Source organism: Macaca fascicularis, chromosome 9 (assembly GCF_037993035.2).
Source record: "Macaca fascicularis isolate 582-1 chromosome 9, T2T-MFA8v1.1".
In the NCBI taxonomy this organism is placed as follows: domain Eukaryota; kingdom Metazoa; phylum Chordata; class Mammalia; order Primates; family Cercopithecidae; genus Macaca; species Macaca fascicularis.
This window is the reverse complement of record NC_088383.1, coordinates 49,515,929-49,542,378: the sequence shown is the minus strand read 5'-3', so window position 1 is coordinate 49,542,378 and position 26,450 is coordinate 49,515,929. Positions and strand designations below refer to the sequence as shown.

The window sequence follows — 26,450 nt, the reverse complement described above, 5'->3', positions numbered from 1 at the left end:
GAAGGTCCCAGCCTAGAAACCCATAGTGCAGGTGCCCAGAGAGTTGCATTAAAGCTCCCTCCTTGTGCCAGAGCTCTGTGCACTGGGAAGTGACCAAAGCCCCTTCCCTGGTGTTTTGGACCTTACTCCAGCTATTTGATTATTTCTGGGTGTCAGTTCATAAACACTCTTACTCATTTATTTTACCAAAATGAAGAAATGATATTGACTTTAAATCTCATACAATGTGCAATAAAACATATGATTTCATTGAGAGAGATATATATATATTTTTTTTAGGAACCTGAGATACAAGTAGTAGGATCATTTTGAAATCTGTATTATCTAACTTCTGGTGGGACAAAAGCAAAAATTTATCATATTTTATTTACTTATTTATTTATTCAACTAAACATTACTAAAAAGTAAAGTCACCAAAATCAAATCATTACAGTAGAATTAAATGCAATTATAATCAAGTGTAATTAAGTACAATCAATTAAGTAAAGATCCTAGATAACATATAATTCAATCAGTAATAACAGAATCAAAAGATTATGTATTCCTTTAAAAACAACATACACATTATTACAAAATAAGGCAAATGTAATTCTTATAATGTTTCTATAACTAGATTTAACTTACAATTAGACATCTTATAATGGAAAGGTCTAAGGAATTTCAGGGATCATGAAGAATAGTTTATCTTATACTCATGGAAAATTTCACTTTGGTCACTAATTAGATATGTGGCCTTGAAAAAGTCCAAGCTTCATTTTACTTATCTTTAAAATGGAAATAATAATACTTTACTTGAAAAGTAGTCACAATGAGATATTGAATGTATCAAACATAATAAGTACTTAAGAGTAGGCATTCTTATTAATTCTATTACTGTTAGTTCAGAAAAGAAAACTTTATATGTTTTTTCTCAAATCTATTTAATCAAAGATGACCAAGCAATTGCAGGAAAAGTAGATATAATTCTCAGTGAAAATACTTACCTAAACTCTTTGCCTCATATTTGATCTTAAATCCTTGCCCCTCATTACTATAATCAGAAATTAACTGAACAAACATTTGATTATCCGAGGTGAACAGAGTCGGTGAAGCACGGCTGCCACAAAAATGACCATTCCCTCCACAGGCTCCAACGAGTGGAGAATATCAGGACCATTTCTTAGCAAGAAAGACAAATTAAAATCACATCAACTCCTTTACATTGCAAAAGAAGGAGTACGTAATTCTTATCCATTTATGTCCAGGAGAGAAAAATTATCACTTTGTTTTCTGAGTAAAGTCTATGGAAAACGTAATTAGAAAGGGTAGCAAGCAAGACCTACCACGAAGTAATCACCCTGGTGGCCAGAAGAATCTCCATTTGGAATCTGGAAAGGCTGTTCAAAATGAACAGCAATGGTCAGGCCACTTTGGACCAGGACGTCCCAAGAACAGTTGAGGTTGGATGAATAGGTCTCCAGATACTTGGGGGATGTGATGATCCCTTGTCTGCATGCAAATATCCACTGCAGCCTTCCCACAAAGAAACAAAGGTAGGTTACTTGAATAGGATTGACAACTGGATTTTTATGCTTTCTTAGTTTCCTTGGGGGGTTTTCAAAGTGTAAGCAATAAAAATGCTTGAAAATATAGCCAGAGCGTAGGAAATAGTCAGTATAACAAGTATGTATTGAGCACGTGCTGTTGGCTACTCAGTTTGTGGTGGTTGTTGAGATATGGGATATAGAGGTAAGTAATGAAGACAAATTACCTGTTTCATAAAGATTTCTTTGTAGATGGGGAAGACATACAATAAACAAATACATAATATGTGAGATGGTGATAAATTCTATAAAGAAAAATGGATGGGAGGAGGGAGAAGGGTACCTTATTGTGAGAGTTAAGTTAGAAAAGCCACATCATTGGAGTAACATCTTAGCAGAGACATTAATGAAATAAAGAATCAAGCCAGATGGTTATGTGGGAGAAAACATTCCAGTTCAGAAAACAGTTAGTGTAAAGGCTTGATGTGGTAAAGGTACATCATGGAAGTCAGAATGGATGAGGCAGAATGAGAGATTCCAAAGGTAGCATGTCCAGGTCATGCAGGAAACTGAAAAGACTTATTCTGAGTAAGAAGAGGAAGACGAAGGCTTTTGGGCATCAGAATGGCATGATCTCACTTACGTTTGAAAATATCACTCTATGTGCAGTCCTTAGACTGTAAGGAGTGGAGGGCAGGGAAGGGCAGGAGCAGAGTGTCCAATAAAAAGGGGACTGCCTGAGGCCAAGGAGAGATGATAGGCACAAGGGCTAAGCTGGTAGCAACAGAAATGGAGAGGCGTGGTTGCAATCTAGATACATTGTGAGGGTACAGCCAGAGTGATTTGTTGATGGTTAAGTGTGAGACAAACAGAAAAGTCAAAAATAACTTCAAGATTTTTGACTTAAATAATGAGAAAAATGTACTTTCCATTTGCTAACATTGTGAGGAGTATGGAATTATGGGCAGGGGTGACATGGAAAAGGGTAGGAATAAAGTGTTCAGTTTTCAAAGGTTAATTTTTTTTGTTATCGATTATCTATCTATCTAATTGGGGTACAAGTGGTTTTTGGTTGCATGGATGAATTGCATACTGGTGAAGTCTGAGATTTTAGTGCACTTGTTACCTGACTAGTATACATTACACCCAATATGTAGTTTTTTATCCCTCATACCCCACCCATCCTCCCTGCTTATGAGTCTCCAAAGTCCATTATATCACAGGTTAAATTTGAAATACATTCTAGACAAGGAGCTGCCAAATACACACACACACACACACACATACACACACACTCATAGATACACATATTTATATATATTATATATATTATATATGTATATACACACACATATATATGCACACATATGAATCAATTACAGTGGTTCTACCCTCACTATATACATACATATGTATACATGTATGTATGTATAATGAGCTGTCATACATATTAATATATACATGATTAATTCTCCAGTCATCAGGGACTAGAAGCTCATCAGCAAGGAAGGGTAGACAGCTCACACAGCTAGTCAAATTGCAGCATGAAAATTTATCTTAGGTCTAATTGCAAAGCCCATGCTCTTAAGCCACAATGCAGCCTGCGTCTCTTGAGCGTGAGGAACACAATTTATCATCAGTTGCTCCCTACTTTATAAAAGGTATATAAAAGCATGCAGGAAATATTAGATTAATTTTTAATGTTAGGTTGAGAATCTACTTTAAAATTATGTTTTTCAGTTAAAAACATGGGAGTCTTTCACTCCTCCATGGACTACTTTATTATCTTTCATTTAGTTTGGATTTAAGGCTATTACTGGACTTCACATATCAAGTTTGAAAAGTCTCAATCATACTGCGCAAGATGGCATCCCATATATGGTACCTGTTTTTCACTCATCAAGTTCATATTTCAAGAGTAACAAACTCTTCCTGCCAACCCTCAAATGGATGACTTTAACCAAGTGATTTATAAGGATCAATGATGATGTTTTGCTCCTTCGATGAGTTACGGATATGAGCGGTGCTCTAGTTCCAGCCCTCAGCTAGGCTGAAAAAAATGCTTTAAAGCTCTGTCTCATGCATTCCATGGACATACCTCTTCTAGAGTGACGATGCCCCACCCAGAGACCTGAAGCAGGACACTTTTGTACGACTTGGCTACAGTGCTTTGGATGAGGACTCAGCATTGACATAAGGGGAGCCAGCCATCCAGAGCCTGGGCAGAGATCCATGTCCTCTGACTTGCCTTGTGTCCTGGTGCCCAAAAATATTAGGAAGAGAGAAAGAGAGAGGAAATGAGACGAGATGGGATAAAATGGTATCAAAAAAATATTTAAACTCATTACTCTTGTGAAAGGATGCATTGAAGCCTGCCCTGGTTACACTGCAGTCCGAGGTGTAGCGGATGAACATGTACTCTCTCATAGACCGGCTGGGCCCAGGGATTTCTCTGCCAGCGAACTGCTAGCTGCTGGGCCAAGTCATTGTCTCCTACGTTGAAAGAGAGGAAACAGCATGAAAATACAGTCTTGAGAATTTACTCTACCATCATTTGCAACTTAGCCAAAGTAGCTCACATATTTTTTTCAGAACATCAGGATTCATAAGAGACAATGCGATTTTCAAAAAGAAGGACCTCTCAGGGGTGATATCATTCTGGTTCCAGCTTGCAATGGTGCTGCCTGCCCTTTTCTTACATCGTGTCTTTTTTTTTTTTTTTTTTTTTTTTTCTTGAAATGGAGTCTCCCTCTGTTGCTGAGCTTGCCCAGGCTGGTCTCCAACTCCAGAGAACCCACCTCGGCCTCCCAAAGTGCTAGCGAGAGGTGACAACGTGCTAGCAACCCTAGCTCACTCTCGGCGCCTCCTCGGTCTCGGCGTCCGCTCTGGCCCCCCTCTAGGAGCCCTTCAGCCCGCCGCTTCGCTGTGGGGGCCCCTCTCAGGGCCTGGCCGAGGCCAGAGCCGGCTCCCTCTGCTCACGGGGAGGTGTGGAGGGAGCCGCGCGGGCGGGAGCCCGGGCTGCGCGCGGCTCTCGCGGCCCAGCGCGGGTTCCCGGTGGGCGCCGGCTCCGCAAGACCCACACTCAGTGCGGCCAGCCAGCACCTGCTGGACTTGATCGAAGGCTGAATCCCATGCGTGGACCGCCGTTCCCTCTTTGCGGGATCCTTGGCCATGATACATACCAGGTCTCCCTCTCTTCCGCGGTTCCCTTGTTTTCCTCTTGATTGTCTGGGATGAGCTCCCTCTGGGCTGCTGGGGCTAGGTACTGCAAAGTCCCCAAGCAAGTGCCAGTGAGACGTGAAGCCGGCTGGGCTTCTCGGACAGGTGGGGACTTGGAGAACTTTTGTGACTTGCTAAAGGATTGTAAACACACCAATCAGAGCTCTGTGTGTAGCTAATCGGATGAGGGACTTGGAGAATTTTGTGTCTAGCTAAAGGATTGTAAACGCACCAATCAGCACTCTGTGTCTAGCTAAAGGTTTGTAAACACACCAATCAGCACTCTGTCAAAATGGACCAATCAGCTCTCTGCAAAATGGATCAATCAGTAGGATGTGGGTGGGGCCAGATAAAGGACTAAAAGCAGGTCTCCCAAGCCAGCTGTGGCAACCTGAGGAGGTACTCTTCTAAGCAGTGGTGGCTTTGTTCTTTTGCTCTTCACAGTAAATCTTGCTGTTGCTGACTCTGGGTCTGTGCCCCCTTTGAGAACTGTAACACTCACTGTGAAGATCTGCAGGTTCACTCCTGAAGCCAGCAAGACAAGGAACCCATCAGCAGGAAGGAACAACTCCAGACGGGAGGAACAAATAACTCCCGAAGCGCAACCTTTATGAACTGTAACACTCACGGTGAAGGTCTGCGGTTTCACTCCTGAAGTCAGTGAGACCACGAACCCACTAGAAGGAAGAAACTCTGGACACGTCTGAACATCTGAAAGAACAAACTCCGGACACACTATCTTTAAGAACTGTAACACTCATCTCGAGGGTCCTCGGCTTCATTCTTTAAGTCAGCGAGACTAAGAACCCACGAACTGTGGACACACTAGGATTCCAGACATGAGCCACTATACCTGTCCTGAGACCTCAGTGTTTTTTTTTTTTTAATACTTTAAGTTCTAGGGTACATGAGCACAATGTGCAGGTTTGTTACATATGTATACTTGTGCCATGTTGGTGTGCTGCACCCATCAACTCATCATTTACATTAGGTATATCTCCTAATGCTATCCCTCCCCTTACCCCCTCGCCACAATAGGTCCCAGTGTGTGATGGTCCCCTTCTTGTGTCCAAGTGATCTCATTGTTCAATTCTCACCTATGAGTGAGAACATGTGGTGTTTGGTTTTCTGTTCTTGACATAGTTTGCTGAGAATGATGGTTTCCAGCTGCATCCATGTCCCTACAAAGGACACGAACTCATCCTTTTTTATGGCTGCATAGTATTCCACGGTGTGTATGTGCCACATTTTCTTAATCTAGTCTGTCACTGATGGACATTTGGTTTGGTTCCAAGTCTTTGCTATTGTGAATAGTGCCACAATAAACATACGTGTGCATGTGTCTTTATAGCAGCATGATTTATAATCATTTGGGTATATACCCAGTAATGGGATGGCTGGGTCAAATGGTATTTCTAGTTCTAGATCCTTGAGGAATCGCCACACTGTTTTCCACAATTATTGAACTAGTTTACAGTCCCACCAACAGTGTAAAAGTGTTCCTATTTCTCCACATCCTCTGCAGCACCTGTTGTTTCCTGACTTTTTAATGATTGCCATTCTAACTGGTGTGAGATGGTATCTCATTGTGGTTTTGATTTGCATTCTCTGATGGCCAGTGATGATGAGCATTTTTTCATGTGTCTGTTGGCTGTATAAATCTTCTTTTGAGAAGTGTCTGTTCATATCCTTTGCCCACTTTTTGATGGGGTTGTTTTTTTCTTGTAAATTTGTTTGAGTTCTTTGTACATTCTGGATATTAGCCCTTTGTCAGATGAGTAGATTGCAAAAAATTTCTCCCATTCTGTAGGTTGGCTGTTCACTCTGATGGTAGTTCCTTTTGCAGTGCAGAAGCTCTTTAGTTTCATTAGATCCCATTTGTCAATTATGGCTTTTGTTGCCGTTGCTTTTGGTGTTTTAGACATGAAGTCCTTGTCCATGCCTATGTCCTGAATGGTATTACCTAGGTTTTCTTCTAGGGTTTTTATGGTTTTAGGTCTAACATTTAAGTCTCTAATACATCTTGAATTAATATTTGTATAAGGAGTAAGGAAAGAATCCAGTTTCAGCTTTCTACTTTCCCAGCACCATTTATTAAATAGGGAATCCTTTCCCCATTTCTTGTTTTTGTCAGGTTTGTCAAAGATGTAGATGTGTGGTATTATTTCGACCTCAGTATTTTTTAAGGAGCATATCTGAGTTCTTCCACACTGGCCACTTACACATGGCACAGGGTTAGAATCTGGGTTATAACATTCAATGCACTGAATAGCATTTAATCTGTAAATTTGGAGAAGTATGGCCATTTTAGCAATATTGATTTTTCCTATCTATGAGCATGGAATGTTCTCTTCATTTGATAGGGTGGAGGGTGGCAGAAGGGAGAGTAGCAGAAATCTCTTGCAATTGGGCATATGTTGCTATTTTTGGCTTTAGTGAGTGAGCTCCTGAGATCTTCCCATGGGAGGATCTGTTGACCCAGGGACCCAGAAGCAGTGCAACCCAAGACCAGTGGGTGAAGTCAAAGAAGTGTCCGCCTGATGGCATCTTATCTATCCTCAGCTTGTAGACTGTGGCCACCCCCTGCCCCCATTCTCTTTGTTCTCAGCCCCACCAACCAAAATGTACCTGTTCCAGAATCCTTTTTCTTGAGGTCCTGTTCTGTGCTAAGTGGAAGCTAGCTAACACGCTAATTCTTCAACCGTATATTTTTAAAAGGAACCACTGCAAGCGTGAGAACTTCAGAATGGTGGCAGGCTGTGGAGAAAATAAGACGGGGGAGTGTAAGTCTGTCACTTTGCAACTCCTAATTAGCCCATGTTCGCGGCTGATCCTGAAAAAGGTTTCTTTTGCTATTGATGATAGAATGTCTATCAAACAGAATTGATGTAATAGCAAAATATTATACATAGATTTTCAGTTGATGCACTCTCTCCTAAATAACTTGGTGTGTGTGTACATGTGAGTATGTGTGCAGGATGTTAGAGAAGATACACTAAGAAGTGCGATACTTAGGTACATGCATTCTTCTAGAACATCTCTTCTCTTTTTTTATGTTTTTATTTTTTAGAGATAGTGTCTTTATCACCCAGGCTGGAGTACAATGGCATGATCCTAGCTTTCTGTAACCTGAAACTCCTGGGCTCAAGCAAGCTTCCCAGATGGATGTGCACCACCATGCCTGGCTAATTTCCCCAGGCTGGACTCGATCTCCTGGGCTCAAGTGATCCTCGTTCCTTGGCCTCCCAAAGTATTGGAGTTACAGGCCACTGTGAGCCACTGTGCTTGGCCTTCTTAACTTTTCTTAAGTCACTGACTTTTTAAAATAATAGAGTGAAAACTACAACCCTGATCCGTAGAGAAGTGCATGTGATGGTTCTAATTTCAGCAGGCTTATGGATCCCATTGTGTTCATCCATGAGTTCTTTAGAGGTCCATGTAGCTCAGATTTAGAAATTCCAGAGTTGGGTAAAGATAACACTAATATGTTTGCAGGCAGTGTGAATATAGTGATGCAATTTTTTTTTTTTTTTTTTTTTTTTTTTTTTTTTTTGAGACAGGGTCTTACTCTGTCACCCAGGTTGGAAGGCAGTGGCACGATTTCGGCTTACTGCAATCTCCATCTCCCAGGTTCAAGCGATTCTTCTGCCTCAGCCTCCCTAGTAGCTGGGACTACAGACGTGCATCACCATTCCCAGCTAGTTTTTGTTTTTAGTAGAGATGGCTTTCACCATGTTGGCCAGGTTGGTCTTGAACTCCTGGACTCAAGCAATCTGTCTGCCTTGGTCTAGTGATGCTATTTCTTAAAGGAGATGCTTCTTGGAAATTTGTATGAAACTTTAGATGATTTTTAATGCATCACAGAACTCATTCTTGATGGCTTCTTTAAAAATGTAGCTAAGTGCCTCCTTATTAATCTGCTTAAATTTACATTTGGTTAAATAAGAATTTGTAATCCTGTAGCTCCCAGGCTTGAATGGAACATGGTGTGGGCACATGCAGATTTTTTTAAAGGGAATACCTTTCCCATTTCCATTTTTCGTTTTCTTCTTTAGCTTCGTAAGCCAAAACCACTTGAATACAATTGATAACCAGTTAACCAACTCATTGACCTTGCATTTTGCTGTTTTCAGTCTGAACCCTCTTTTGTCTAATTTTTTGCTATTTCTTTAGCTTTTTTTCCCCCTGCCTAAATATTCTTTGTTCTAGTCACCTGATTTTTTCTAAAATCTGAAGTTCCTACCTCTCTCTCTGAATTTTGCTCATCCTTCAGAAAGTTGAGATGAATGCTCATCTTTCTCTGTGAAGCCCTCCTTTTCATCCAACTGAACCAGCCCTGTGTGGAAAGAAATACAAGGCACCCCACAGCCTATGGGACCATCAAGAACAACACCTATGTAATAACTTCAGCAGGAGATGAAAGGGAAAGAGCAAATTTGTTGAACCCTCACTCTGTATCACGTGAAGGAAACAGGTGTAAAGTGGTTAAATGACCAGAAGGAGGGAAAGACAGAGCTTTCTGCACGGCTTCCAAGTGGCTGCTCCACCATGTCCCCTGCTGTCTCTGCAAGTGATGTGTGTGTGCACTTGAGATGTCCCATCAGGTCAAGCTAGGAGCACCATGGACGAAGTGTTCCTGTGGCTCTGGATCCTTACTCATTCCAATAGAAGAACAGGGACAGTTCCTAAGGTTAAAAGCCATAGTTGTGTTAGTTCAGAGGGAAAGATCAAAGCTCCCATGTGGATTTGGTGGATTTTCCTAGCCCTGGGACTCTTCCTTTCCCTCCCCTTCCTGCCCTCCTCATGCAGTGACCCTAAAGATAAGGTCCAGTAGGAAGAGAAGCAGTCCAGTTTTGTCCTCTTGCTGGATTAATTCCCTTTTGTTTGTTTTTGTTTTTGTTTTTGTTTTGAGACAGGGTCTTTCTTTGTTGCCCAGGCTGGTACAGTGGCACAATCTCAGCTCACTGCAGCCTTAACCTCCAGGTTCAAGTGATATTTCCACCTTAGACTCCTGAGTAGCTGGGACTACAGGCATGCACCACCATGCCAAGCTAATTTTTTGTAGAGGTGGTATTTTGCCCCATTGGCCAGGCTGTTCTGAAACTCCTGGGCTCAAGTAACCCACCCACTTCAGCTTCTTCCCAAAGTGCTGGGATTACAAGTGTGAGCCACTGCACCCAGCTAGATTAATTCTTAATTGTAAAAGGAGACAGAAACTAATGGCAAAACATGCTTTTTATGTGTGTGTGTAAGAGTGCAAGATAGAATGTGACTTGCTTACTGTCTACCACGTAATGCTAATAATCGAGGCTTACGTGTAGATATACATTCATACATATTATACATAATAAAGACATGTACTCACATAAAAGAGCCTAGATCACTCCTTTTATAACACTGAGCTTGTTTTTCTCCATTGATGGGTTGAAGTTTTTTTTCATATTCTCTTTCTCTCTCTTCCCAGTGTTTTGGAATTTCCTGGGCAATTTTCCTACTCTTCCTTTTCTTACGCTTCGCTGGGTGTCACTTCCTCCCCATGCCACTGAATGCCATTGAATGCCATTTCCTTTCCTCTCGGTGCTGCTTCTCCCTCCCAGCTCCCCAATTAAACCTCTTTATTCAAGTACAGCTTTGCTGGAGGGGTAGCGCATCAGAACTGGAGTCAATTTAGAAGCGGTGTTCCTGCAAGATTTCAGAGTTCATATATCCTCCTGAAGACGCTTTGGAAGTTAACACAAGATTCAGAAATTAATTTTTATATCCTCGGAGGAGAAGAAATCTATGCTTGTCAGTTTTTCAGGAGATTTGTTTGGTTATGCATACACACCTTTTATAGCTCAGGAGCATATATTTTTGCATGTTTGGCTTTATACTTTAAAATCTACCTTATTAATTGCTTATACTTTTTCCTCTAATTTTCATGTAATTGATTTTTCACATTGCTTCTGAAAGAGTAGGACCATTGTGTTGCAGTGAGTTAAGCCAGGGATTTTTTTTGTTTACTAAAGTGACTTAGGCTATAGAATCCTGAGGCGGCTCATACTAGGATAGAGTGAGCATGTGCTTTTGGGGCACAGGTTCTCAGTAAATACTTGTTGTTTATTAACTGAAAGCAGCATTACCTTTGTTATTTATAAAGCTAATAATATTTGGAGAACTTTGTTACTTATAAAGCTATTATTTGTTGGCCTTTTTGGGGTAGATGCTTAGATATTTTGATATTTTACGTTTACCTTGAGGAACATGTAGAACCTTCTAAATGAGAATTTCACTGTTTCATAAACTTTATGTTTAAACAACTTAGAACTACTGTAATTCACTCCTTTAATAGCTGCTTTGGGTGAAATCCCATAAAATCTGTGAAGCCAGTTATCATTAGTATACTTTTGGACTTCAAACTCTTATGGTAATATGTAATAAGTTCATTATCCACCTTGTGTTTTTGTCCAGAAAACAAACATAATTAATCACTGTAACTACAAATGACTTTTTTTTTTTTTTTTTTTTTTTGCATATAAAGTGCTTTCCAGAGGAAAAAAGCCTTGAATTCCCTAGCATACTGAATCAAGTCACTCAGTGGCAAATTCATAGTGACCAAGGGTGGTCATGCAAAGAAATGTCACCTGCTATACTTCAAAACACTGAGCCCTAATGGCAGGATGCTGGGTGGTAGTAATGGCACAGACAGACCAGCTTGGGTGCAGCTGATTGGGGTGCTTTTTGAGCAAAAGCATCTTGTGGCCCTTGAGGCAAAGACACAAAGCTGTAAGGAGTGGCAGACTCTGGGAGCAGCAGGCACCACACAAAAACATAAGGATGAGAGCTCTGCTTGGGTGCAGCCCACGGGAGGGTCAGGGGGTCACACTTTGGTCTTTAGAGTCATACGGTTACCAGCGACAGCCAGGTTCTCTTCAGCTCCAGAAGGGCAGCACTAGACCCTGCACCATGCTAACGCACACCCACGGCTGCCAGGAAGCCAGAAGCTGCTCTGAACACATGATGCTTTCCATCCACAGCACAGGCATGAAATCTGGAGTTATCCATCTTAAGCAATACTGATCTTAGCATAAAATCCTGTGTGGGGAAGCAGAAGTTGACTAGAAAGTGTTTGCTTGTGGCACCCACATTGAACGTGTTAGCTATCTAGAGTATCATGTGTTTCATTCTTGTCAATCCCCCAGCTCAATAGGCGTCTTCATTTGGATAAGATTGATTATTATACTCATCGCATTATTGCACAGGGTAAGGGACATATGTGTTGGATTGATTATCCTGATGCTGCCAATGAATTAAGTTTTCTGAACCAAAATATGGTTCCCAAAGCAGCAACATCAGCATCCCCTGAGAAGTTGCTGGAAATTCAGATTCTCAGGCTTTACCCCAAACTTACCAAATCAGAAACTCCGGGATACCCCTCCATCTGTGTTTCAGCAAGTCCTCTGGCGATTCTGATGTCTCTGTGGTTTGAGACCCACTGCCATAGAGCAGGGCTGTCTAATAGAACGTTCTGTGGTGATGGAAATGGTCAGTATCCCTGCCATGCAGTAGTGGAACCACTAGACACCACATGTGTCTGTTGAGCTCTTGAAATGTGGCTGCTGTGACCAAATAATAGCATTCATCGCTTAATTTAATTTTGATTAATCTGGGTTTAAATTCAAATAGCTGCATGTAGCTAGTGGCTGTCCATCAGATAGCCCAGCCCCAGAACACACCCTGTTAATTATTATTGTGTAACTCCTAAAATGCTTAAGCTATTGGTTGTGGAATTATTAATTTTAGATCATAGAACAGAATCTTCCTTACTCAATTCAACAGAATTGAAATGCAATTGTTATAAATTAAGTAGTTGATTTTGATTCTTCATGTGGAGGGGAGATAGTTTGTGGGCTGCTGGCCGGTTGAGGGAAACTGTTCTTGAGCTGATTGATTGTTGATTTTGTGAATGTGCATCAACTGCATTGCCGGGTGGCTCATGATTGTTGCAGATGTAACCAATGGCCATAGATACATGTCCTTTTAGGAGTAAAGCTGTTGCTCAGGGAGGGGCCGTGTCAGTCCAGAAATCAGATGGACTCTGGTTTCTCCAGCCTGTCCAGCAAAGTGGAGGTGCTTCCAGCCAAAAAGAAGTTAATGAGCCCTGCAGGCACTTTGGTCTGACTGCAGGCAAGCAGGTTGGTTTTCCAGCCTCCTGGGGCACCCCTGGAGGAAGCAGATGGGATGGGAAGTAAACCTGACTGATATGAGATATCACACTTTTTCTGGCTGGGCTCCAGGCCCCTGTTCATGTTTTTAGTTACCTGGATAGCCTTGGTATCGGAGTTTACATGAACCATGGCCAAGCTTATCGCCATACGAATGTTTGAAGAATGATTGAATAGCAAATGGGATAGATGAATTACAGCCTATGGAAAGTCCTTCTGCTGCCAATTTATAGTTTGTGCTTTATGAGATAAAGATGTCTTTGGCTTTTACATTTGTATTTTCAAGTATAAATATATATATATACACACACACACACACATACATACACACACTAAGGAAGGAGGAAACTTTCAGGTCCCCAGTGGTTGATTTTCACCTTTGATCTGCATACTAGTATTCATAGCATGCTGCTGAGTTGACTTTTTTATTTCTATATAATAATAGTATATCGATCTGTTGCTAATCTGATGTAACCTTTGTGTGTGTGTATGTGTATGTATGTATGTGTGTCTATATGTGTGTGTGGTGTTGATCAAGATACATTATTCCAGAGGCCAAAATCAGAAACTAGGGAGGTAGAATATTTCATTATTTAAAATTGAGCTAATATAATGCAATGTTAAGAGGACAGCTCTTCAGATACTGGGTTATTTAAACAGCTTCAATGTACGTCACCCAGGAAGGGATTTGGAGGTTGCTGTCTTTCTTCTGGTGGCAATGCAAGAAAACCAAAAGGAAAAAAACAATTGCACTTAAAAGATCCTATACGACAACTATAAGTATGTATGCTTCGTAATATTCAATTTTATAGGCTGCTATGGTACACAAATTCCCTTTTGTGCATTTTTGCTCTGTTTCCCTCTTCATTGTCCATCTGAAACAAACTATGCCAAGCACTTAGCTAATGATACACGAAAAAGCATTTCAGCGGCCACTCAGAAGTGAGCGATTGCTTATGAAAAACCCATAAAAAATAAGTAAGACTGATAGGTGAATTCAATGGTCCTTTTGGAGTTATATCTTTCTTTGCTTTGAAGAAAAGCAAAATGTGCTGCTGCCATCCCTTGCTAGGAGTTCTGTTCCCAGATTCACATTTATGTTTCCATGGTGGTACCACCAAACATAGCAGAACTGAAGAATTTGGAAGTGCTCAGCTTTTTAAATAACCAGATCAAGGAGCTGCCCACACAGATCAGCAGCCATCAAAAACTCAAACACCTGAACCTTGGGTGAGTATCAGTGGAGGGGAAAGGATGGAGAGGAAGAGAGTGGAAGGGGCGTGCTGGGTAAGGCCAGGGGAGGAATTCCATTTATATCATTGCACAGAAGTGGATTTCTAATTTCTTTTTGTGTTTTGGGCTTTAAAAAAAGTTTTATTGTTTTAATATATCCTTTCGGTGGCCTACATTAGTGAATATTTGAGAGCTAATTGAGAAGCTAATAGTTGGCATAATAAGGAAGTTACATTTTTACTGTATTTTGTGTCCAGTAAAATTTTATCTCAGTTCTCTTGACCAAGAAGGGACTTACTTGCCTAGCATGAACTGGCAGACAAGTTGTAATATGGTTGATTTTTTTTCTCTCTGTGTTAAATAGGAACGGTTTACAAAGCACCTTCATGCCATGGAGGGAAGAATGTATTCCCTAATGTTGCTTCATTCATTTTTGCAATTCTTCTCTGTAGTTGAGAGGTGACAATTCTCTGTCTTTCTTTATGCCAAGGTGAAGAGAGGAGTTTTGATTCAACTGAGGTTGCAGAACCAGGTAGCAGTAAATAATAATAATGATAACCTGTCTTCATGTATTGCTTTGCAGCACTTGATCCTCTCAACATTTGTGAGGTAGGGAGGGCAAGTTTTAGTGCTTTCATTTTATACAGAGGAAGCCAAGCCTTTTCAAAGGGGCTAAGGGACTGGGTTCTGGTCACCCCTGAGGTTAGTGGCCAAGCTGGGAAGAGAACCCCATAGGTTATGGGTCTAAAGGCTCCATCAGACACCATTGATATGGTTTGGATCTGTGTCCCCACCAAATCTCATGTGGAATTGTAATCTCCAGTGTTGGAGGTGGGGCCTGGTGAAGGGTGATTAGATCATAGGGGGGGAGCTCTCATGAATGGTTTAGCACCATCCCCTCTTGGTAGTGTCTTTATGATAGTGAGTGAGTTATTGCAAGACCCCTCGTGCTATCCTTCTCCTGCCATGTAATACACAGGCTCCTTCATTGCCTTCCACCATGAGTAAAAGCTCCCTGAGGCTTCCCCACAAGCAGCGGCTGCCATGCTTCTTATACAGCTGGTAGAACCATGAGTCAGTTAAACCTCTTTTCTTGTAAGTTACCCAGCCTCAGGCATTCCTTTATAGCAATGGGAGAACAGACCAACACATCCATAGACCCAAATCGGAACTGCGGCATCAGAATTCCATCTTCATTGGCACAGCTGTTAGATGAAACTGCCCACTCATGTTTCTGTCTCTGTGCAAAGTCGTATATTCATTAAATTTTAGCCACTAAATGCTCTGGTTAAGTTAGTGATTGATGTGGAGTGGCAATAGATGCTGGCCAGATATTTGCCTTTTTTAAAATTTATTTATGTATTTTATGAGATGGAGTCTTGCTTTGTCGCCAGGCTGGAGTGCAGTAATGTGATCTCGGCTCCCTGCAACCTCTGCCTCCCAGGTTCAAGCAATTGTCCTGCCTCAGCCTCTCGTGTAGCTGGGACTACAGGCTCACACCACCATGCCCAGCTAATTTTTGTGTTTTTAGTATAGACGGGTTTTACCATGTTGGCCAGGATGGTCTCGATTGATCTCTTGACCTCGTGATCCACCCACGTGACATCCCAAAGTGCTGGGATTACAGACGTGAGCTACCACGCCCAGTCGCAAATGACATATTTAAACGCTCACAGCACTGCCTGCCTGGGGCCTAGGAATTGTTGTTTTTTTGGCACTGTTGAGTATAATGTGTGAGGCAGGCAGCTGTAAGGTCAGAGGTCAGACTAGACAGGGAATCCTGGATATCTGCTGTTCAGTGAATGAGGATTTACTAAGTTCCCAGTGTGTACCAGGCGTGGTTCTAGCTACTGGCCATCCAGCCCTGATGGAGCTTCCATTGCAGTTGAGGAAACCAATCATAAACAAATAAATGTTTATAATAATGACAGGGAGTCAAAAGTGCTAATGAAAGGCCTCTGTGCTAAATAAACAAGCTCCTCCAGGGCATGGTGGCTCACGCCTGTAGTCCCAGTGCTTTGGGAGGCTGAGGCTGGTGGGTCAGCTGAGGCCAGGAGTTCAAGAACAGCCTCCTCAAGATGGTGAAACCTCATCTCTACTAAAAATACAAAAATTAACTAAGTGTGGTGGCGTGCACCTATGATCCCAGCTATTCTATCCAGGAGGTTGAGGCAGGAGAATCGTTTGAACCTAGGAGGCAGAGGCTTCAGTGAGCTGAGATCGTACTCCAGCCTACGTGACAGAGTGATACTACATCTCAAAAATAAATACATAAATAAATAAATAAACGAGCTCCAATTTTATCGTGCTGACAATTGAGAAATTTGCATAGCCGAGTAGTGGATATGAGATATGGTCAGATTTTCCTACAAAAGATCAGTGTGGAGAAGAGGGTGGAGGGAGGGAAACTAGAGGTTAGGAGACCAGTAAGAACATGAGCTTCATGTCCCATGTGAACTAGGACAGTGACAGTGGAGGCAGGGAAGGATTTTATATGAAAACTATACAGTTGGTAACATTGACAGCAGTAACTGATGGGATAGAATGATACCTATGTTTCTGTGTTGGACAGCTGAAAAATAGAGCAGATGGAGACAGGTTTGTGAAGAAACTAATAAGCTCAGGTTTTGTTCTGTTTGGTTTGAGGCACCGTAGGACAGAGCTGTAAACTTTTCTTTTTATTTTCCGTTTTTCTTGTTTTGTTTTGTTTTGTTGTGTGTGTGTTTGTTTGTTTGTTTGTTTTTAATTTTGGGGACAGAGTTTTGCTCTTCTTGCCCAGGCTCCAGTGCAATGGTATGATCTCAGCTCACTGCAACCTCTACCTCCTGGGTTCAAGCGATTCTCCTGCCTCAGCCTCCCGAGTAGCTGGGATTACAGGCATGCACCACCACATCCAGCTACTTTTGTATTTTTAGTAGAGATGCCATTTTACCATCTTGGTCAGGCTGGTCTCGAACTCCTGACCTCAGGTGATCCACTCGCCTTGGCCTCCCAAAGTGCTGGGATTATAGGCATAAGCCACTGTACCCAGCCCTAAACTTTTCTTTTTCATGAATGCATCTTAGTTGCCTTCTTGTTCTCTTTGGAGTTGTTTACACTTTGGCTGTCGTTGTTTTATTGATTGTGTAAAGCTTTTTGTATTTAATTGTGTAGCTGCATAGATGGAGTTGTCAAAGTTTGAAGAAAACCTCCAGTTCTTAGGGAAAGGAGCTAAGATGGGTTTCACTAAAGGATGCCTCTGTCCTCAAATGGCATGAAGAATTATGTTCACACAGTAAGGCAAGTTACAGGGAGGACGCCTTATTCTAAGGAGCCAGGGTGAAAGAAAGCATACACACAGGAGATCACAAAATGGAGCAGGCAAGCCACTTGTATGCGTGATCCAAAAGGCATCCTCAATAAGAATTTGCTTTCAAAGTTTTATATAGTATTTGCAGTTTATTCTGTTGCTTGTAAGACATGAGATAATTTTAGGCCACCTGAATAAATAAAAGAAAGTTTATTTCTATTCTTAATTGCTTAAATACAGTTTATTTCCTAGAGTTATTTTCCAAAAAATGTGAAACCACACATGTTCCCATGCTGATGATTATTTCTAGGATAACTTCACAGCAGGACCACTGTGCCCAACTATTCAGAAATAACGTTTGACCTTGTTTGTTGCTAGAGCTTGTCTCATGAACACATAGAAGTTTTTATTAAGTACCATGTGGGGTACTTATGGATTTGGATTATTTATTTATTTATTTATTTATTTATTTATTTATTTATTGAGACAGGGTCTCGCTCTGTCTCCCAGGCTGGAGTGCAGTGGCGTGATCTCCGCTCACTGCTACCTATGCCTCCTGGGCTCAAGTGATCCTCCCACCTCAGCCTCCTGAGTAGCTGGGACCACAGGTAGGTGCCACCACACCTGGCTAATTTTTGTAGTCTTTTTTGTAGAGACGGGGTTTTGCCATGTTGCCCAGGCTGGTCTTGAGCTCCTGAGCTCAAGCAATCTGCCTGTGTTGGCCTCCCAAAGTGCTAGAATTACAGATATGAGCCACCGGGCTCAGCCTAGATTTTTTTACTATTTATTTTTGATAACTGTGAGTAGGTCACTGTGGAGTTGAGAAAATTAGTGCCTTTAGCCAAGAAGGTTTTATTGAAGCTGGAGGTGCTCAAGACAACCTGCAGAGAAGAAACTGCTCTGAAAAGGAGTCTGTACAGACCTTTCTGGGGCTTTAGAAGAAAAGGAAAACAGATGCTGAATAGCCTTAGACATCCCGGTTTTATATGCAGACATTTGCCCACTTCCAACATGCATTTGAAAAATCTTCCCATGCAAACAAAGAATTGATACCAATTGGCATAGCTGAGCCCTATGAAGCTTTATGTTTCAACACCTGAAGTCACCTGAGATTAAGCAAGTGTGGCACAAATGGTAAAACCACACTTGATATTCAGACCATCCCAAGTGGCTTGTCATGAGGTGAGCTTGCTCGCTTAGGGCTGATTCAAAATTTTCTCTCAAATCTTTTGAAAAATAATTCTAGCAACTGCTCTCCTTTCCTGAGAAGCCACGTGTGAATCATGGATCGGGTGTTGGGTGCTTCACATATTTTCTCTCTCACCCTCCCAGTGATCCTGCCCTGAAGATGTTATCAGCCTTATTTTATACTTGAGGAAATTCAGTCTCAGAGAAGCTGAGTAACTTGGTCAAGGTCACGCAGCTGGCAAGTGCTGGAGCCAGACTCCTCACCTAGCTGTCTCCTACCTTAAAGCTCCATTCTTTTCCTACTCCCCCTGTAACCTCTCATGGAAACCTTGATTGCTAGCAGTGTCAGAGTGGGGCCCTGAACGTGGAATTCCCACATGTGGAAATGTGGATGGATGGAGATGGATGTTAGCACCTGCTGAGGGGAAGGGGGACAGCCAGTGTGTTCCAGCCTTCATTCTGCAGAAAGATGCCAACAGGTCACAGTGCACATGGTCTGGCCTCCGAAGAGGTGGCCAGAAGTCTCTGCAGTTCCTTGCCCGCTTTGTAGCTGGGGCTGTTGCTAGCAGCTCTTCTGAAGTTTCAGCATTTGTTTAAGGACTTCCTTTCTGCCCCCCAGGGTGGCGTGCCTACTACTGTTACATACTGCTGTCAGCTGCACGTGGGACTCTGCTGTGTTCCTTACACGTTGTAGGTATTGTTTTGTCACTCAAAGGAAAAAGGAACCTTTGGTTAAGTAGATTCTTGCCACCAAGAGGTGGAGGGGCTCCAGGCTTGCTCTGGGCTGGAGATTGAATGGGAGCTCTCTCTCAAGTGAGATGCCTCTTCCCTCTAAGCCTGTTTAACTGTGGATTTCCTGTACCTAATATTGCAAAAGCGTATTTCTTTATTTGCAGAGAAAAATGTTAAGGAATCAGCAGTTTTCAAAAACGGATAACTTAAAGCAGTGTTTAAAGACAGAAGCACCTAGTGTATGCTTCCCTACCTCCCTTCCTGTCTCTGACTTGCACTTCTTCTCAGAATCCTTGCATAGGAGCCCACGGGTCTGGAGTGGCTTTGGCCTCCGTGAGGTACAGGGTGCTTCCAGACACATGTCACCCACTTCTGAAGTCTTTGCTCCTTACTCTCTCTCAGGCTGTTTTTTCATCTCAAGATGGCATTAATTACAAGCTCCATCTTGCCTGTATTACAAGGTAGTTTTAGTGAACAAGCGAAGTACTTGCCATAATGTGCTTCACAAATTGTGACTTCATGGAGAATGTTCATTGTTGCTGTCATGGCAGTAGATAGTCGTGAAGCTAGTTTTGCTGGGTGTAGTCTGTCTGGGACATTTTCTTACTGAGATGGGGAACCCACGTTTCCATTTTGGTTTCCCCCTCTGCTGTCAGCTGTTTCTGGTGAGGCCCGCTTGGTAGGACGGGACTGAGCTTGATCTGTTATGAGAAGCATCGATGACTGGAATGATTTTTATTGTCACAGTCCCTTCCACCTTTCAATACCTATCAACTTTTATTAAAGTTTTTTTTTCTAATTGGCTTTTAAGCATGCTCAAAGGGAACTGCATTGAGAAAAATAAGGGGCTTAAAGAAAAGGATAAAAGATAGTGTAGAAAAAAAATCCCTTAACGTCACACACTGGGGCCTGTTGGGGAGTGGGGGGATAGGGGAGGGATAGCATTAGGAGAAATACCTAATGTAAATGATGAGTTGATGGGTGCCGCCAACCAACATGGCACATATATACCTAGGTAACAAACCTGCATGTTGTGCACATGTACCCTAGGACTTAAAGTATGATTTTAAAAAAGAAAAAAATTTCCTTAGATTTCACTGGAAACATGCAGACACAAACACGTACACACACCCTCACACACACCACACACACATACTGCATAAACACACATACCACTACACCCCTACACACACCCCATACACATACCACACCATACCACATCCATACCCCACACACACACACCACACACATACCACACACACCACCACACCCTCCACACACACACCACACCACACACACACACCACACCGCACACACACCCCACACCCACCCACACACACCACACACACACCACATCCCCTGCACACACCACACACACAGCACACCCTCCACACACCACACATAACACCCCCGTACACACACACATAACACTACACACAACACCACATACACCCACACACACTACACACACCCCCACACACACCCACACACAATTGACCCTTGAACAACACGTGGCTTGAGGAAGCAACACACTGACCCCCCATGCAGTCAAAAATCCACGCATAACTTTTGATCCTGAACAAACTTAATTACTAATAGCCTACAGTTGACAGGAAGCCTTACCAAAACATAAATGTCAATTAACACATATTTTGCGTGTTATATGTATTCTATTATTCTATTCTGCATTTTTTTTTTTTTTTTTGAGACAGAGTCTCGCTCTGTTGCCGAGGCTGGACTACAGTGGCACGATCTCAGCTCACTGCAAGCTCTGCCTCCCGGGTTCACACCATTCTCCTGCCTCAGCCTCCCGAGTAGCCAGGACTACAGGTGCCCGACACCACACCCAGCTAATTTTTTATATTTTTGGTAGAGACGGGGTTTCACCGTGTTAGCCAGGATGGTCTCGATCTCCTGACCTTGGGATCCATCCTCCTTGGCCTCCCAAAGTGCTGGGATTACAGGTGTGAGCCACCACGCCCAGCCGCCTCTATTCTGCATTCTTACAATAAAGTAAGCTAGAGAAAAGAAAATGTTATTAGGAAAGCCATAAGGAAAACAAAGTGCATTTACTGTTCTTTAAGTGGAAGTGGATCATCTTAAAGGTCTTCATCCTCTTCTTCATGTTGAGTGGGCTGAGAAGGAAGAGGAGGATTGGTCTTGCTGTCTCAGGAGAGTAGCAGAGGCAGAAGAAAAATATCCATGTGTCATTAGACCCAGGCAGTTCAAACCCATGCTGCTCAAGGGTCAATTGTATGATTTAAAAAATGTTTAAGTTATGATAAAATACACATAAAATATACTGTCTGGCCGGATGCAGTGGCTCACGCCTGTAATCCCAGTACTTTGGGAGGCCAAGGCAGGTAGATCACGAGGTCAAGAGATCAAGACCATCCTGGCCAACATGGTGAAACCCTTCACTACTAAAAATGCAAAAATTAGCTGGGCTTGGTGGCACACGCCTGTAGTCCCAGCTATTCAGGAGGCTGAGGTGGGAGAATCGCTTGAACTGGGGAGGCAGAGGTTGCAGTGAGTTGAGATCTCACCACTGCACTCCAGCCTGGGCAACAGAGTGAGACTCCATCTCAAAAAATAAAAAACAAACAAACAAAAGTACTGTCTTTGTAGTATACAGTTCAATGGTGTTAAGCGTATTCACATTGTTGTTCAGCCAATCTCCAGAATGTTCTCATCTTGCAAACCTGAATCCTACATCCATTAAAAAACATCTCTCCATTGCCCCTCCCTCCAGCCCCTGGCCATCACCATTCTAATTGAAGATAACTTTGAGTGTTAGCAGTTGTAGGAAAAAAAAAAAAAATGATTATCCCTTCTAAAAGGAATAAAAGAAATGAAATAAAGCAAAAGTCTGAAAACTACAAAGCTTCAATGTGTATAGTTTGAGATATTATCACTACATTCATAAGGAAATTTTTCTTTACAAGGACAGATATTTTGTGATGGTTTGAGTTTTTCTGTAAAACAGTGATTAAATTTCACCATTGGAGAAAAATGACAACCAAGAAATTTTCAAATGTTTCAGGAATATATAAGCTCTCTGACTAAAATTATTAGTCTAAATAGGACAACATACCACATCCTCTCATTTATATGTGGAATGTAAAAAAGTAAACCTCATTGAAACAGGGAATAAAATAGTTACCAGAGGCTGGAGGGAGAGGGGAATTGCAGAAATGTTAACCAAAGGACACGAAATTTTAGTTAGACAGGAGAAGTACATTCAAGAGATGGATTGTACGTCATGGTGACTGCAGTCAATAACAATATGTGGTATACTTGAAAATTGCTAAGAGAGTGAATTTTAAGTATTCTCACCACAAACAAAAAAAATGACAAGCATATGATACAAGGCAATGTGTATATTAAATAGTGTGATTTAAGCCATTCCACAATGGATTATACATATATCAGAAGTATCATGTTGTACACCATAGGTATGTACAATCTTCACTTGTCAATGTAAATTTTAAATAAATTCTTTTTTTAATTAAAAAAAAATAGGATGGACTTGGTGGCTCATGCCTATACTCCCAGCATTCTGGGAGGCCGAGGTGGGAGAATGGCTCGAGCTCAGGAGTTTGAGACCAGCCTGGGCAACCTGGCAAAAACCCATCTCTGCAAAAAATATCAACATTAGTGGGGTGTGATGGTGTGTGCCTATGGTCCCAGCTACTTGGGAAGCTGAAGTGAAAGGAGCCTGGGGAGGTCAAGGGTGCAGTGAGCCGAGATCGTGCCACTGCACTCCAGCCTGGGCAACAGAGCAAGGCCCTATCTCAAAAAAATAAAAAATAAAAATACAGTATAAAGTGACTCTAGGATCATGGCACTGTCTTACACTTTCAGCCTGTGAAACAGAGGTGCCTTTGATAATCTGTATAAATGTGTCTTTGGTGTCCTAACAGATTTTTGTCCCCCTGCAACAGCATGAACAGGCTGAACACTTTGCCACGAGGCTTCAGCTCCCTGCCAGCTCTTGAGGTTCTGGACTTGACTTACAACAACTTGAACGAAAATTGTCTTCCTGGAAACTTCTTCTACCTGAGTAAGAAACTTTCAGTTCTATAAATCTCCTGAACACTATACTTTGCGTTCTAAGAGTGAAATGTATTTGCCAGGACCTAAATAAACTCCAAGAGAAATTACTGGACAGAGATATTTTTTACTTTAGAGACTCCTTTTGAATATTCCTTTGTAGCTCAGCAGTATGTACATTTGATATATCATTATGTGACACCATTGGGCTGAAGTGGACTTAGTAATGTCATATTAACATTCTGAGAGAGATTATGTACCGAAATGAGATCAAGCCTCATATTTAGCTAAGAGACTTGACTTTCTTTTTAAATAGCATGCCAAAAAAAGGTACCCTCCCATGTTGGTATTAATTCTTTGTGCGATATTTGCCCAGGATGTCACAATCAATTATTTATAAAAATATTTATTAATAAATCACTAACCAAATTTTTTAAATTTCCAGCTGGGATTCTTATCTTCAGCCTTTTAAAAAGTACTCTTATTGACCTATTTATCCAGTACACAGGCATTAAGAAATTACTGGCCACATTTTATTCTTTTATATGCCAACAAATTTCTTGCTGAAGATGCTTTTGAAAATTAAAAAAGTGATTTCTTCTGGGAACTCATGCACTATTTCAGACAAGGTTTGCTTCTTTTAAATGAGTGTTCTATTTCTTCAATTAGTAACTTATATGGCATTCAGAAAATCTGAATTTTCTGAGCTGGTCTCTAAACTTTCACTTTTTACCTTATGTACATTCTCTCTCTATGACTTTCTCAAGCACATGAAACCAACTGTAAAATATTTTCTTGGGTGGTGGAGCACCTGTTTTTATTATGTTATATTAACGTACAGTTCTGGAGTCTGAGCTCCAAAGATCACTTGAGGCTGGGAGTGTAGGACCAGCCTAGGCAACATAGAGAGACCCTGTCTCTAGAAATAAAAATTTAAAAATTAACCATGTAAATTAAATTAGTAGCATGTGCCTGTAATCTTAGGTAATTGGGAGGCCAAGGTAGGAAGATGGCTTGAGGCCAGGAATTTGAGGCTGCAGTGACCCACTGCACTCCAGTCTAGGTGACAGAGCAAGATTCTTATCTATAAGAAATAAATAAACACTGATAAACAAAACATACACCTAATTATAATGAGTTTTTTTGGTTGAGGATAAACAGATGCTTTAGAATTTTAGCCTTCAGTAGTTTGGAATCATATTATCATTGTGTAATAATTGTGAACAAATTTCTGACTACTGATATTCTGCTTAAGTTAGGATTTACTCTGTTAACTTCATGCCATTATTTTAGCCCCTTTGTCTTCATTTACTTTTGTCCTTAAGGCTGTAGAAACAAGCAGTAATAATTAGTCAGATTATGGAACTGATGAGCTATGGTTATAGCCTCCGTCACCAGAAAGCCTTTCATTAATTTTTAACACAGTGCTATTTACATAGGAAAAGGTCTATTTTAACATAGTTGTATTCACTTGAAAGAACCTTTTTGCCCTAGGTAACCATAAAAGTGGCACAGTAGTTTTCTTTGTTTTACTTTGGATGCAAATGGAGATATAAATGTGAATCAAAAGTAATCGATGAGAAAAATAGCAATCTGTTTTCAAAATGCGTTAAAACTCTGTGCCCCAAAATGCTAGTGCCCACATTGTTAATTGCATCAGTCCTCTTGGATATAGATGTTTTCCTGGACACACTGGATGCACGATAAGCCAGTAAATCTTGGTTTGACCTGCTTGCTATCATTGGGAGCCCCAGGTATGTCAAAGGCTTTTCACCAAGCCAGCATTATTAATCAAAGCTGACTCCCTTGTATTGATCAGACCTCAAATGGTTAGGTTCCCTGCCACCCTGTTTATATATTGCTGTTTAATTTGCAGCCACCCTGTGTGCACTCTATCTGAGTGACAACAATTTTGAAATCCTGCCACCAGATATTGGGAAGCTCACAAAGATGCAGACAGTAAGTTATCTAAATTCTTAGAAAATCAATTCACTGCTGCAGCCTTTTAGGGGTAGAATCAAGTCAATTTGAGCAGGAGTAAGGTTTGTTTTGCAGGAATAAACCACTACTCCTGATAGTGTTTCTTGATTATCTACCGGCACTTGTAAACAAATGGAAAAGACTGAGTTTTAGTAGAAGAGAGGACATGGAGGAGGATGAGAGTTTCTGTGGAGCACGTTTTAAAGTGAAAATGTGTTGACAACTCCTTGTTTTCTTCTGTTTAGCTCAACAATAGGGATAACAACCTGATCTCACTGCCTAAGGAAATCGGGGAGCTTACCCAGCTTAAAGAGGTCCACATTCAGGGGAACTGCCTCGCCATTCTGCCCCCAGAGCTAGGTAAGGTTGCTGATGAATGAACTTAGTTCTGGGTTTCATGAATAACAATTATCCTAATGTAGCAATTCCGAACAACCTCTCTCCTCTTCTTGGCAACTACTCCCCACCTAGACACCCAGTTCTGATCATTTGAGAACCATGTGTCATTGACCAGAGTTCAGCTGTTATAAGTTTGACCTTCTCCTATGCTGTGTTCTGCAGCTGTAGTGTCCCATGTCTTAGATACTGCTGATGAAAGATGACCCTGCTCAACTCCCCGCATGATGTAGTGGAAAAAGCATGGGGTTAGTAGTAAGAGCCTTATCCGTGGTTCCTCATTGACTAGCTGGGTAAGCTTTCTGGGTCTTGGTTGTTATTGATAACTTTATCTAAGTATCACTCTTACTTTTTAACCCCTTAATTTTTTATTGACCTGGAAAAACTTTTACCAAAAAATTAAAGTAGTTGTTACGGCTACTTGAAGATGTTGATACCTCTGCTGGTCATGAATTTGCCTCTCTCCTGATCCCATTTCTAGTAGGAATTGTTAAATTTGTTGTTGCTGGGAACGGGTCCTACTTCTGGCCACTGAATCCTAATCCTCTGCCAGGCCATTCCTGTTTCCAGAGTGGGTTTATATACCCCGTCAGAAATAACCTCCAAGCCAGTCATTCTGTTACTGCTTCATTC

The 26,450-nt window shown here is 41.5% G+C and overlaps 1 protein-coding gene across 1 annotated transcript; it reads left to right on the top strand.

Annotated features, from left to right (window-relative positions):
* The first annotated feature begins 12,739 nt into the window (after window positions 1–12,739).
* On the top strand, window positions 12,740–26,450 carry LOC102131720 (uncharacterized). Its single transcript, XM_045384648.2, has 5 exons — window positions 12,740–12,916; window positions 14,019–14,176; window positions 23,333–23,451; window positions 25,318–25,400; window positions 25,667–26,450. Exons 1-5 carry the CDS (start codon window positions 12,740–12,742, stop codon window positions 25,799–25,801), a joined length of 672 nt encoding a protein of 223 aa, XP_045240583.2. The 3' UTR covers window positions 25,802–26,450.

Bases quoted from the DNA above. Each gene is read 5' to 3' on its own strand.
- LOC102131720 (XM_045384648.2), top strand. From the start codon at position 12,740: ATGGCCATAGATACATGTCCTTTTAGGAGTAAAGCTGTTGCTCAGGGA. The intron at 14,177-23,332 runs GTGAGTATCAGT...CCCCTGCAACAG, and splicing joins CTCAAACACCTGAACCTTGG to CATGAACAGGCTGAACACTT. The intron at 23,452-25,317 runs GTAAGAAACTTT...TTTAATTTGCAG, and splicing joins TGGAAACTTCTTCTACCTGA to CCACCCTGTGTGCACTCTAT.